The 14,751-nt window shown below is 39.1% G+C and overlaps 1 protein-coding gene across 1 annotated transcript; it reads left to right on the top strand.

The window, feature by feature from the left end:
* The first annotated feature begins 605 nt into the window (after positions 1-605).
* SECISBP2 (SECIS binding protein 2) lies at positions 606-8,488 on the top strand. Its single transcript, XM_053473942.1, has 12 exons — positions 606-791; positions 1,304-1,425; positions 2,747-2,911; positions 3,439-3,537; positions 4,228-4,366; positions 4,602-4,771; positions 5,032-5,227; positions 5,525-5,636; positions 6,271-6,491; positions 6,719-6,873; positions 7,386-7,593; positions 8,238-8,488. Exons 1-12 carry the CDS (start codon positions 779-781, stop codon positions 8,333-8,335), a joined length of 1,698 nt encoding a protein of 565 aa, XP_053329917.1. The 5' UTR covers positions 606-778; the 3' UTR covers positions 8,336-8,488.
* The last annotated feature ends 6,263 nt before the right edge of the window (positions 8,489-14,751 follow it).

Here is a 14,751-nt window from a genome sequence, read left to right on the forward strand (position 1 = left end):
ACGATCTAACCCTGTTTTAGCATGTAGAATCTGCAGCAGTTTCTTATAAGGATGCGGGGCATTCTTAGTACAAACCGTATGAGCCAATCAGCACGAACGTTTCGTTGGTTACTATGGTGATAAAAACTACTTTATTTCCAAAACTAATTTTTCTTAACGATCTAACCCTGTTTTAGCATGTAGAATCTGCAGCAGTTTCTTATAAGGATGCGGGGCATTCTTAGTACAAACCAATAGTATGAGCCAATCAGCAGGAACGTTTCGTTGGTTACTATGGTGATAACGCCACTTTTGAAATTACGCAGTAGAATCTCGTTTTAGAAATAACCCCTACTACTGCACAGAAACAGAAACGAGTGGTGTAATATAGTCATATTGGCAAGAAGGGCTAAGAAATTATTAAGAAACGAATTTCAAATGTAGCGCAGCCTAACACCCTTTTCTACCGTGGACTCCAGAGCTATAAACACCAGAAATTGCTGCACGGAATCAGCTTTTGCAATGTGTCTCCAGCGGCCGGCACCGAAGTACGCTGAGGAAGCCATTTTACCGCTGCACTGCGGTCCCAGATATAGGCTCCGGCAAAATGGCGCCTGCAGCTGAGGGCGTTACATTAACACTCGACTGTTTTTTGAGGAGGAAGGGGAAAACGCGTTTAATGATGACATCATGCAACCCTTTGGCGTTCATATTTGCTACAGTCGCTTTTCCGGTTTTAGATTGGGGATTAGGTTTATGATTGTCAGATGAAGTTAAGACACCTAAAAGCAGCCGAGCAATGCAGCCTGTGGGTATGTACTGTGCGATACTACTGTATGTGAAAAGGGCGGTGATATGGTGGGTTGCTAATGACGTAACCAGAGTAGTTTAGAGTTTTGAACACTCGGTTCTATGTGATCTCGCGCGCAGTGCAGTTTCGCCGGTTAGCAAACGGAGTAGTCGTGCAGACCTGCATCCTGTGTGGAGCTTTCTGCCGCCCATATACACATAACACATTCATAATACTACCTGTTTACTAACGAGACCAGCGTGACGTGCTCACAGTCCTGTCTTTGTCCACTAGGGGGCGCTGAGAGGGGTTGCGCGGGTTACATAAATGTCTCACCACAGGCAGCACGAGCTTGTGTGTGTTAGTCGTTTCTATACCGGTTAAGGGGTCAGCTGCAGCTGTCTAGTGTAATCTTTGTAACTGATCAAATTTTGAAGAGAATGTTAATGTTCCTGAGGGTTTAATTCTTTTAAAATATGTTTATGTAACAAAACAGTCTTCACTGCATGTAATTTCTTGCGTTTTGTTTGGCAGTGACTTGTACCGAGACTGAAAATTGGGCCAGCAAGGTGAAAAAGGCCAACAAAAATGTGATCTTTTCAACTACCTCAGCCGCTCTGGCCTATGGTTCACCCGCACACACCAGGGAACAAAAGGTGCGAGATTGGAAAAAGGGTGATGGGCCTCTGAAAATAGTTTTGTTTACCGTGAATTATCTAAAGCTTTAATACATCTTGGCTATTAAGGCAAAAAGAAAACATTTTATTTGGGTTTCTAGTCTTTTACTTCTGCCTAAGAACAAGCTCGGATGCACTTTTCCCTCCACTGACAATGTTCCTATTACTGAAACATGTCAAAACCCAGAAATAATATATATATTTTTTAAGTCAGATTTTTTGCTGGTAACATTTCTGGAAATTTTGAAGCCATTACAGGGAAAAAAAGTTGTTGTTTTTTTTCTGGAAATAATGGAAACTTTCAGGAAAATGAAAAAAAAAATGCAGAGTGGAATAGTTTTACAAATGTGAAATGCTGTGTATATAAAAGTATCAATAAAATTACAACTTATTCAGTAAATAATAAACTAAATTTGCTTTTTAATTTTTTTGTTGCAAATGGAACAACAAGGTCTGTATTTGTTAAGAACATTTCAACTATTCATAAGAACAGGTGACACCCCCTTCCCTCAAATGCAACAAAATAAATAAAGAAACTGTCAACACAAAAAACAAAAGATCTCCTCTAATCCTCCTACATGGATTGGCCGTGGAGAGAGATCACAATCACCCAATCAGATTTGCACCTTAGCACCAATTGCAAATGGGAAAAGTGAAATGGAATAACTGCCATTATTTCACAAAGGTCTTCATGTCATATAGTTTGAATGCCATGTCGTAAATGTATTATTTCTCATTGTAGAAGAAGTTATTCCACATTCCATTTTGTTTAAATTTTTCCAGAAGAAATAAACAAAAAATAGCTTTTTTTTTTTAATTATTATTTTCCAGACCTTCCCATCGCTTGCTGGTAACACTTAATTGTCATGTGAAACAAAAGCAGGCACTGATAGGTAGTTGCCACAGATACAGAGAAAGCTTGTGAAACTTCTAAGGCCTAAAATCTAGGAGCCAGTCGCGGCTTCTCTACTATTACTGCTACTATTACTACTACTGGGTCGTAACTTTACATCACGCGGCCCCACAGAAGTTTCACCTCCTGGCAGCACCTTCTGAAAAGCTGACTCTGTATCAAGGGCGCAGTTTATAGTCCTGCGCCAACCTGAGCTCTGTACCAATAGCCTAACGGCCTATGGAGTGCTATTAATGCTTTGTCAAAGAGCTTGAAATATTGGGAAAGTTAACGGATTTCCTAAATGCGGTGGTGAATCACTTATGTAAAAACAGACGTTTTTAAGACAACCTGTCACAAAAAATACCTTTATATCAGTGTGTTTTCTCTTCTAATGCTCTTTTACAGATGCCTGTAATTACTAACACAGCTACTGTGACAGAAGCAGAAGAGGTGGTAGCAAAGAAAAAGAAGAAAAAAAAGAAAAAGAAAACAAGCACAAGCAGTAATTGTGAAGATGTTGAAAAATCTCAAAATGAAAACTATATTAGTCAAGAGCCACCAAAAATACAGGTACAGTTCATGAAATTCTCTCGTTTCAGTTTTAGCAACTAGCGGTTCCGATATTGTGTTGTATAGCCATTATTTTAACCCGACTCTCTAGCCGTTATATGCACTTTAATGCACATTTCTGTATGACCCCTTTTGCAAATGCACGCAAGGATTTCGTATTTGCCTTTTTCTACACCCTCCAGCTATTGGCTGTGCAGAGAATGTTGGTTGAACATGTTTTCTGCCACATGATTTACTTACCGCTTCAACACTGGCTCAGCAACAGTTGTGAGCACTTTCCTGCAACTAATTGGCTGCTTAAAGTTGCTCTACTCAGCTCTGGAGCTGCAACTTCTAACATTAAGTGGCTTTAGTATTTCTTTTTTAAACATATTCAATTACTGAAGTCCCTGCCAAAAAATCAGCAAAGCTTCAAATTTGTTTGTTTGCCTGCCATTGTAAATACCTATTGTGTAGGAATTCCCCCAGGTTTCCGAAACTGTTACTTTGGTTAAATTATGGGCTTATTTAGAGTTGTTCTTTTGAAGGACAATGAAGAGTTTCCTGATCTGGTATCTTCTGTAAGGGGTAGGAGACATGAATCCATTACCACGTGTGCCTATGGTTCGTCACCGCGTCTAGGAACGGTAAGACATTTTTTAAAGGCAGAAATAATATATATATTTCCGTATTATATCTGTCATAGGCTGGTTGCCTGAGCCTAAAAATCTGCTTCTATGTTGGGTAAGCACCAGCTAAGTTACACTTCTTTTTCTGTTTGTTTGTAAAATGACACAGAGATTGAAAATCCAGCACTACATACACAGATCTTGAATGTTTAACCTTAAAATTATTTTAATCCATAGTTTAGCTAGGCAGTGTAGGGCCTGCATTCCATATGTTTTTGTACGATTACCACTTTTCATCCCTGTTTGAGCTAGCAGTGGAGTAGATCTGTGCTGGCGGCGGTTAGATTTCTTCTGCTGCTCCCTACCGGTCCACGGGTGCATACAGGTCTGTGGAGAGCACAGAGAGAATGCCTCTTCACGTCATTCAGGTTTTCTGAAGCAATATATATATTTTTAGGCTGTTCTCTTATAACACTGATCAATGAAAGGCTTAGCATGATGCCTCTGTACATGTATACTTTTGTTTAGGGCACCTTTAAAAGTTATCTTTATTCACCCAGAATCAATAAATAAATATATATATATATTATCGATCCCCTCTTCCTTTGCCATCATGCTGTCAGCTAAAAAGAAAGTATGCCCTATGTAGGAATGATGTTCTTTTCTGCAGCCTACACTGTGTTTTTTGACATTTTTTCTTTTCTGCAGGTGGATGCAAAACCCAAAGGCTCTGGCAAAAAGAGTAAAGTCCCGGTTCAGCTTGATTTGGGTGGGATGCTGGCAGCCCTGGAACAGAAGCAGCACACAGAGAAGGCAAAGCAGTCTGCCAAGTCTGTAGTGTTATCTGGTACAGTCTTTGCCGCTAGTTATAAATAATTTCTGATGTCTATTTACACCTATCATTCCGCTGGCTACCACCTACTGAATGTCTGTTCATTTTATTTTGTGCAAACAACTTTATGTACTTTATGTTATGTTGGGTTTTTTTTCTGAAAGATAACTGGTCAGATATGATTTCTCATCTGATTAAATCCTTTAATTGTGACAGTGTTCAGTCTCATAACCTGTTGACTGTGTTTCAGTTGGAGGTGGTATCCCAGTATTGGCTCGAGAACCAGTCGCATCAACAAAACACCAACAGTCAAAACCAAGTCAAGCTCCGCACAATCCGCTGGACTCGAGTGCTCCGCTGGTAAAGAAAGGAAAGCAAAGAGAGATGCCCAAAGCCAAGAAACCAACTTCACTTAAAAAGGTTTGCCTGTATAGATGATGATGATGAAACAACTTTTTAAAAAAACAACTTTTAAAAAGCATCTATTTTCCAGTACACTAAATAAATGTATGTAATTGCATTTATAAAAATGATTTAGTATATGTATGGATTTCACAGCAAAAACACACATGGCAATTCTAATGACATTAGTTCCCAGGGTCTTTGAGGTGTGGATATATACACTGTATAGTTAGAAGCTTATGTCATGGAATTTTTTTTATTTTTTGTTTCAATTTAAGATAATTTTGAAAGAGAGGGAAGAGCGGAAGCAGCTGAGAGCTTCAGTGGAACAGGAAGCACCCACTTCGGTTGAAGACATTAGCTCTGGTTCACGTGAACAAATCGACACTCCAGCAGAGTCTGCAGATGATCCACATCCTAACACTGAAACAGGCATGTTTATAAAATCAGGGGTGGGTTACCTGCTGGTTAAGTGTTTCTGGTGTGTCATTGTTTAGAGGGATATTGTAATAAAGCTAAAATGATATCCCCAAGGGCAATGGCAAAAAAATCAAAAAGTCTACACAAATAAAAACCTATATAATTAAGTATTGATGAAGTAGAATTTAGTATCCAGAAAGCCCAAGGACTTGATAGTCACCATGTTGTCCAGTTGTATAATTAGTGGTGTTAACTAAAATTGAAATATGCTACATTTGCTTGTACACTGGACAGTAGGCGGTTTGGTACATTTACATTTTTGACTTTTTGCTTTAAATTTTTCTTTTGCAGCTACTGATGAAGCTGTTATAGTTGAACAGGAAGAAGACACCAGCAAGCCACTTTCTGCTGTTTCACAATCGGGTTCCACTGTTGCCAGAATTCACAGCAGGCGATTTCGAGAGTAAGACCTTTTGTAGCTTTTAAATAGTTTGAGATTTATTCTTAATGCGTGACTCAGGCATTGTAGCAACATTTTGCTGTTGAAGGAACACTGTCACATCCCAAATCCCAGTAGCGTTTCAGTATACTGTATTTGTCTAAACGGTGTGCAACGGTGTATTCTTAAGTAATTCGTGAGCCAAACCATATGGGTATGACCAGGAAAATAATGGTTCAAATATGAAACCTGACTCATTGACTCCAGGATGACCCAACTCTCTATCTATGACACCCTGTGAGGATTCTCATTCCAGTCTTGTGTGATTGTCATCATGTGCATGTGATCTGATGTCCGTATGCATGATGACCTGATCGGATCAAATGGACATACATAATATCAAAACAGAGCTAGATGTATTGCAGCGTAACTGTACACATAGTCGCCCAATAGATACATTATTTGCTCGATTATAAGACAAGGTTTTTTCAGAGCAAATGCTCTGAAAAATACCCCTCGTCTTATAATCGGGGTCGTTTTACGGGTTATTCTGAGTCCCCATCAATAAATCGCGCAGTGTAGATGTTTTGCATATAGTGGTCATCAAAGGTCTAGTTTGCACTGTGGGACTTGATTAAGATGACTTTGTCTCCCCTAGGTATTGCAGCCAGGTTCTGAGCAAAGAAGTGGATGCGTGTGCAGTGGCCCTTCTTAAAGAGCTTGTTCGGTTCCAGGATCGCATGTATCAGAAGGATCCAGTGAAAGCTAAGACCAAGCGGAGGCTGGTCATGGGTCTGAGGGAGGTGTTGAAACACCTGAAACTCGGCAAGCTTAAGTGTATTATAATTTCTCCCAATTGTGAAAAGATCCAATCTAAAGGTGAATGTAAATTCATTATTGAGGGAAAGCGTTATGCGAGTTACATAACGTTGGAGCTCCTATCAATGGTTTTGTCTTTTTAACCCTATCTATACTCTTTTGAGTGCCTTAAATCTAAAATCTATAATGATGTTGCATTCACAGGTGTAACATTCCCACTTGTTAATATATGTTCTCTTTTTAACAATGTTACAGAAGGCACTTTACCTGCTTGTGTGTGTCTGCAGGTGGCTTGGATGACACTCTGCAGACTATCATTGACTGTGCCCGTGAGCAGAATGTCCCCTTTGTGTTTGCACTGAATCGGAAAGCCCTGGGCCGATGCGTGAACAAAGCTGTGCCTGTTAGCGTGGTCGGGATTTTCAGCTATGACGGTGCCCAGGTGAGCAGGATTGGCTTTTATTTATATAGGTAATATAGGGGTTATTAAAAGGCGATAGTGACATATTTCAGGTGGCATCACGGTGAGCAAAATGACATTTAATGCGATGAATTTGATGTTTGAAGCTTTTTGGATAGAAAGGAGTTTATTAGTCAAAGTAAAACTACTGTGAGTCAGGGGTATAGCAGCCTCTGGGGCCCTATGAGTAACCCAGCAGCTGTAATATGTGGGTGCACATGGCATGTGCAGGTGACCCGGCACACATGGGTAATAGGGGGGTGAGATTTAACCTCTTAAGGACAATGCATTGTGTGCCCATACTTGTACAGGCTTTGTCATGAAGGGGTTAAAGGCTGGGGCATGTTTTAAATGTGGACCAATGCAGCTTGAAAAGGCACCCAAGCAGAGCATTGAAAGTGTGAAAAAAGACCATAAGGACAGATGGGGGGGGGAAATAACTTGGCAAATATACTTTAAAAATAAATTTAAAAAAATTGTTTGGTTTTTTACAGGATCACTTTCACAAATTGTATATGCTCACAATGGAAGCAAGGGAAATGTATAAAGATGTAGCACAAGAAATAGAGCATCAGACTGAAAACTGGATTTGGGCTGATGAGACAAAACCAGCAACAGAACCTCTGCCTGAAAGCAAACAGCAGCCTGACAGAGAGAGCAAGGAGACCCTCGTGCCGGAGGGGGACGATGAACCAAACTATAGTAAGTAATCAAGGGATGGGCCGTGGGCGTGATGTTTACGTATAACCCCTAACAAATAGCATCCTCAAAATAACTCAATATATTAACCATTTGCCAACCTTGAAAGCTTACACTTGTGTAGGTGGTGTTCCCTTGTGCCCTGGCCTAAGTAATGGCTTTGCCCCTAGTCGATCCTTGCTGGTTGCCACATTGCCCAAATACTGCGCAGGTGTGTTTTGTTTTTTTAATGCCATGTACACTATGTCTGAGTGATTAGACTGGAACCCCTGATGTAACCCAAGTTTCTTAACTTTCAGACTCTTAACAGTCGGCTCTAGCTCACCAGGTTGGAGTACTGGCTGACGTTTTAGTGTTGAAAGAAAAAAAAAAGTGTTTAAAACAGTTGCTATGATATCTTCTATGTATTTACTAAATTACATCTTTCCTTTGTATATTTATTAAATCGAATTGGTCTAACATGCCTAAAATGTACCTAATTATGTTATTCAATGTTACATTTCTTTATTGACATTTGACTTGCAGAGGTGTAACTATGAGAATGAATAGCAGCTATGTGTGTGTAGTTATGACATTACCCCCCTCCACTGAAAGCACTACAGCCAAGACTTCACAAATGTATCCTTTATATCTGCCTCTCATTTCAGTTAAGGTGTGGAAACGGATGCTGGAAGAAGGGTATAAGCCGTACACCATGAGTTTTGAAGAGAAAGTTAACACTGACCTGTTTAATCTGCATTTGTGACTGCAGCATCAGTATGGGGTCCCTCTGTCTCACAATGGAGCAAACCATGCGCAGGGCAACAATGTACTTGATTGACAACACAAACCTAGCAGGTCTATCTTGCCCACATGACCCCATGCTGATGCCATTTGATTTTGACTTTCTTAATTTTTTTTTTTTTTACTGTATTTTCAAATATCTATTGAATTAAAAAAAATGAAACGGCAGGCCAATGTGATTCTTACGCTTAATTACTCGATTATTGAAGTAACAAAAACAGGAACGTTGATGTTGCATCTAACCCGGTCTCGGGATGTCAGAAATATATGATGGACAATAATTTCTAGAAACCAAGAATATATATATATATATATATATATATATATATATATATATATATATTTAAAACTCAAGTGGTTATGGTTCTGTAATATTTTTCAGATGGGTTTGCTTAAAAATGTCTTGATGTGCCTGTAAGTGTGCTTGGCACTGACGTACATATACAGGTTTTTATGTCATATTGTAAGGTTGTCTCCTAAAAGTTAGTAAAGGAGAGAATAGTATTTGCTGGGTGTCGCTGATCAAGTGGTTTTAAGACTCTGTAACAAAAGCATTGTGAAGCATTGTTACAAACTGAGAAAGCATTGAGTGCACACGTGAGGCATGTCATCCATGTAAGCAACCAACAGGACGGCCATTAGGAGGATACAGCCAGTATACTGTTTATGCCAGCCTCTGACAAGACATGGGACCCCTCTATTTCCACACTGGCATAGGGCCCCCAAATCCCTACCGTGAATAATGATGTAGGGGCTTACAGATTATATTTCTTTAACATAGGATCTGAGGTTTTGGATTTTTTTATACATTATTTATTTAGTTATTAAGTCTTTTAAACATGGGACCATGGAAAAGGTCAGCGAAGTTGAAACTGCCTTTCTGATGGCAGACTTGGCAACCAGGAAACTAAATAAGCATATCATTTCTATACGAAGCATTATTTGCTCATTAGTATGAATGAAGGATATCATAAAGGCAAACCGTATTTGACTTGAGCCTGGAAAAAAGGGCCATTGCTGCCCCTCTAACCCTTGTGACTGCAGCACAAATTACTTGGTAGTTAAAGCTTCTGACACCATGGTTTTATATAGCACCATTATGTTCTGCAGCACAGTACAATGGGTAAACCGGGCATAACAAAGATTTGACTTACAGGAACTAGAAGTAAGGAAGGTCAAACTCACAATCTAGAAGGATTTAGTGTATGTTACACAAGTCATATGTGTATACAACAAACATGTCCAGACAAGAGTGCATTTTGAAATGCTTTTTTCCCCAGTTTTTGCCCACTTTTTATATTTGCCTTTTAAAATGTTTTCTATCTATTTCAGCAATATGGATATTAGGATGAAAGGAAGACATAGAAAAAAAAATAGATAGGTCCTTAAGGGGGTTAATAGGTATGATGCCATCATATGAAGAATGCAATTCTGATAAATTGTGAAGCTTTATTGGAGTCATGCATATGACCGGGGCAAGGATATATCTATAGAGCTGCGTGGACAAAACAAGAGAAAGTATTCCCATAGGGACCAGTATTTTTTTCCCATTTGGCCAATGTTAATACATTTATTTATTTTTGCTAAATTATCACAGGTATAGGTAGAATTAAATGTTTGAGATTTCTATGTACTGTTGTATTTATGGTTAGATTCCACCAGGTGGCGCTACCTTGCCATTAAAGGGACACAACCATCATAAACACTTAATACATATGATAGCTGTGTCCCCTTATAACTTTTCCCAAAAAATACAGAATGTTCATACTGTATACATATGTGTGGAGTAATCAGTAAACTATCGTATCATTAACTTATGCTACAACATGCGCTTCAAGACAAAACCTCTTAACTGCCAATTAGACCAAAGAAAAACTAGAAATAGACTGCATTGATACATGATGTAACCAAAGTGTAAAATTACTGACACCTCTCTAATTTGAGTTAGCAGAGATCCCAGGTTGAAAGCCCAATTATTGGGTTGGTAGTCAACTCAAATGAGAAACAATTATCTTGTGATTGAATTCATGTTCTGTGAATAGTTGAATTCAAACTTTGTCAGCATTAAGACGGTTAAACATTCTTGGTATGGTTTATTTCTGCTTGATCGTGTATGTGCAGCATGTTTATTTGGTTCATGAACGGCATCTTCATTCAGTTTCGCCAGGCCCAATAAGGTTGGATATTTTCGTTGCTCGTTTACACTGTGAGGAGGTTTTTCTATGGTTTCAATATAGCAATGTCTGGGTTTTGTGTCTTTTTTTTCTTTTTTCATATTTACACAGCTCTGGCCAATTAAGGTTTAGTCATTGAATCTGGCCAAATGTATGAAAAACAGGACACCACATATTACTATCGTTTAAAAGATACACTGGGACCATTTTGCTTGTGAAATGGTTCACACGTGTCCTGAGTAGTCATAGATGAGTTAATAGGATTTTTATTATTGAAACATAACGTAGACAGAACCAAATCATTCATGCAGGTATTATCTTCCCATTTAATTTACACTATAGGCAGTGGCGCTGTACTGATTGGGGGTGTTACCAGCTTCAGACTCGCATAAATGGTTAATATAAGTGGTTTAGAGCTATATAGTTAAGATGCCAACTATCCTTTTATTGCAGTCCATTTTAGCTTTAGTTTTTCTTTACCTATGGCAGTATTCATGCCCTGTCGTACAGAACAAGCCCAGAGCATTTAGGATTTGGAAAGAAGACAAACCGCTCTTCATTTCCTGAACTTAAGAGAACAGCTGTATGGTACCAAACCAATATCCCGGGGATATACATATTACACAACATCACCAACAAAAATGGAAACCCCATAAAACAAAGCATCATTGATATTTACAGACTCAACTCGCTGTAGTGATCATTTTGTAAAGTCCTGCAAAGACTATCATTGTATTGGCATTTTATGGTGTGATCATATGCGGATTGGCCCTATGGACCAAACAGGACCGTTCCAACATGCCAAGCTGACCCGAACACAAGCTTAAGCAAACCGAGAAGGTGCCAACCCTCTGCTGGGTGTTATCCACCATGAGACTATGCACAAATCTACAGCAAGAAGTGCTGATTAGGCCCTGTCTACAGTTAAAATCCATGGGATGACTCATGAAATCACCCCAATTAACCATATATGTTCATGTCAGCCATTACTGCAGGAGATACAGTGTAGTGTTGCTCTTTCATAATGCAGTCAGGGATTTCCACCAGAAATATACTCCTTATTCAATATTTTTCACAATATAGTAGGGGACGGTTGTAATTATATATATATATATATATATATATGTAATACAAGCACTTATTTAGGACATTAAATACTAGTGAAAGGTTAAATACCGTATTTGCTCGATTATAAGACGACCCTGATTATAAGACGACCCCCCAAATCAAAATATTAATTTAGGAAAAAAACAAAAAGCCTGAATATAAGACTACCCTATAGAAAAAAAGTTTTACTAGTAAATATTAATGTAAACTAATTTTCATATTTAATAAAAGCCATGATTGAGAAAAATATATTTTTTATTTCCTTTTATTTGCCAACCTGCCCCCCCCCAGTTATGCACATCTGCCCCCAGGCTTGCCACTCTGCCCCCAGAAATGCCTTATACCCCCCTATTTGCCACTCTGCCCCATGATGTGCCTTTTAACCCTCTATATGCCACTCTGCCTCCATAAATGTCTTATACCCTCCTATATGCCACTATGCCCCATGATATGCCTTTTAACCCCCTATATGCCCCTCTGCCCCATGATATGCCTTATACCCCTATATGCCACTCTGGCATATAGGGGGTTAAAAGGCATATCATGGGGCTGAGTGGCATATAGGGGGTTAAAATGCATGTCTGGAGATATATATATATATATATATATATATATATATATATACTGCTAACAGCAATCACACTCCTATCAAGCCAAGGCAGCCAGTACATGCTGGAACCTGGGGATGTTAGAAGTGTGATTACAGCCTCCCTATGTCATGCTACCACCCCCACCCCCTTACACATCCATGCTATCACACACACACTCATTCACAAACATTTAAATACTCATTCATTCCATTAATCACACATACACACATGCTCAAACCCCCCACCCCCTTACCTGAACTGCAGATCTCCCACTCGCAGACTTCTGCAGGGGCCGGCTGTGTGAGCAACTTCTCTGGCCCCGCCCCCAGAGGAAGGAGGGGGGAGGTAGCGTTATGTGAGGACTGTGCTAGCTTCCTGTTTCCTGCTGCTAATAGCAGAGACGTTGCTCGCGATCAAAGCCCGGTGAGCAGCACGGCCGAAGCAGAATGAGGTCTGATTAGAAGACGACCTCGATTAGAAGACGAGGGGTATTTTTAAGAGCATTTTCTCTGGAAAAAACCTCGTCTTATAATCGAGCAAATACGGTATATACATACGTATTTACTGTATAAATTAACAAGACACAAAACTATTTAATATAAAAAGAAAGGGAAACTGGATTTGACTCATGTTAGAAAAGCACATTATATAGATGAATATAAGAGATGGGAAAGCGTATTCATTAAAAAAAAAAAAAAAAAAAAACAAGCACAATGAACACTTTATATGATAAAAATTTAATTTTGTAATTGCCGACTGAAAAATAGAATTTGACAGCAGAAAAGCATCATTCGGTCCATCTAGTCTGCCTCTCAGTAACGAAAGACTTCCTTACATGCCTTGTATATTTGGTTTTAGACTATAGCCTCTTGTGACATTTCTCCTCTGAAATAAACTTTACTCCCGTACTCTGTCAAAGCCCTTTCTGTATTTACATTTTTTTTTAAAACTTTTTATTTCGAGTTTTTTCATTCATTTTCTTTGTTTTTCACGTCAAGGATACAGAAAGAAAAAAAGGGAGGGATGACAATGCACCGTCAAGTCCATATCAAATCTCCAATTACAATATTCCATTCACACAATTTATATGAAACGGTACAGAATAATTACTGTTAAGAGCACATGTAAGTTGAATATATGTAATAAGGACAACAATGGTGCAACATGGCTTCAATATCATGAGTAATTCCCGGCACTCGATTAGGCGAGGTGGTGAAAGAGTGATGTGTGTCAATAACATTAGTAGATGTAAAGGCCCTCTTTGTGAGGTAAACATTTTTCTGTGTATCCATAGTCATGAGCATGGATAGACGCAATCTATTATACATAATATAACAAACAAGAACAAATAAACCCTCTGCTCACCCTGCGTGGTGGTAAAAAAGAAAAAAAAAGGGGGGGGGAGAAGTTGCCCACTGTGTAACATCAGGTTGTAAACGGCACCCCAACCTATATAGTTACAATTGGGGCCCTGCCCTGCAATAGTTGGAGACTATACCATGAGGTATGTTGAAAGGCATATTGGATCAGTAATTGCGTGTCTGGTTTCAGTGTGGAGATGTATGTACCCTAGGTTTCAAAATAATTTACTAGTAGATTTTTCTTTAGTCAGCATGGCATCCACCCAATCCATCCTAAACGGGTGGAACAATTTATCTTGGAAAAAGGTGAGAGAGTGGGTGGTTGAGGGCGGATCCAGTGGTGAAGAATACATTTATGAGCCACAGCAGTTTTTTTGGAGGAATGATCAATTGGGCTAACCATACGAAACATCGACACTTCAGGAGATAACAGAAACGATACAATCTTGTAGTTCAAAACAAATGTGTGTATTTGGGACCAGAAAATTTGGATTAGGGGACCCTGCCAAAAGCAGTGAAAGGAATGCGCATTTTCAGCACCACACTTGGGACAACCAGAATTTGGCCTCAAACCTAGTCTGTTTGTAGTACGGGTTCCCTAACCTGCTTGTCCAGTGCATTAGTGTAATCCTTCCATGTAATAAAACGTTTTCTGACCTGCTCCTCTTCTCAAGGAAATAAATGTATTTCGAATAGGCATACCGTCAGCCCTGGCCATTTATGTATTTAATTGTTTCTATCACATACATTTGACTGGGCAAATGTAACTGGAGAGGAAAAGAAAGCCTTGTGACATTAAGATTTTACATTGACACATGAAATGAGAAGCAAGACAGAAAAACAAGAAAGGCGGCATTATAGTGACCAGGAGGCTCTAAGAAGTTTTGTAACGTTGTAATCGGTTGTAGACAAATTTCCTAGGAGTCTCTTGTAGAGCTGCTGTCCATAAAGCCAATGCAATGCCTTCAAGCACAAGTCTCTGGTAACATTTCACTTTTCACTGCTAATAGTTGGTTCCACTCATAAACTGATCTTTAGAGCAAGTCCCATAAGAACAACCGCAATTAGCATTGTTATAAACTTTACACTGTGCATTGATAAATATGGCCCCCTGTTTTTAAAAGGGGCCACTATTTCAAACACGCA

This window comes from Spea bombifrons, chromosome 1, assembly GCF_027358695.1.
Source record: "Spea bombifrons isolate aSpeBom1 chromosome 1, aSpeBom1.2.pri, whole genome shotgun sequence".
NCBI lineage: Eukaryota > Metazoa > Chordata > Amphibia > Anura > Pelobatidae > Spea > Spea bombifrons.

Bases quoted from the DNA above. Each gene is read 5' to 3' on its own strand.
- SECISBP2 (XM_053473942.1), top strand. The intron at 3,538-4,227 runs GTAAGACATTTT...TCTTTTCTGCAG, and splicing joins CGTCACCGCGTCTAGGAACG to GTGGATGCAAAACCCAAAGG. The intron at 7,594-8,237 runs GTAAGTAATCAA...CTCTCATTTCAG, and splicing joins GGACGATGAACCAAACTATA to TTAAGGTGTGGAAACGGATG.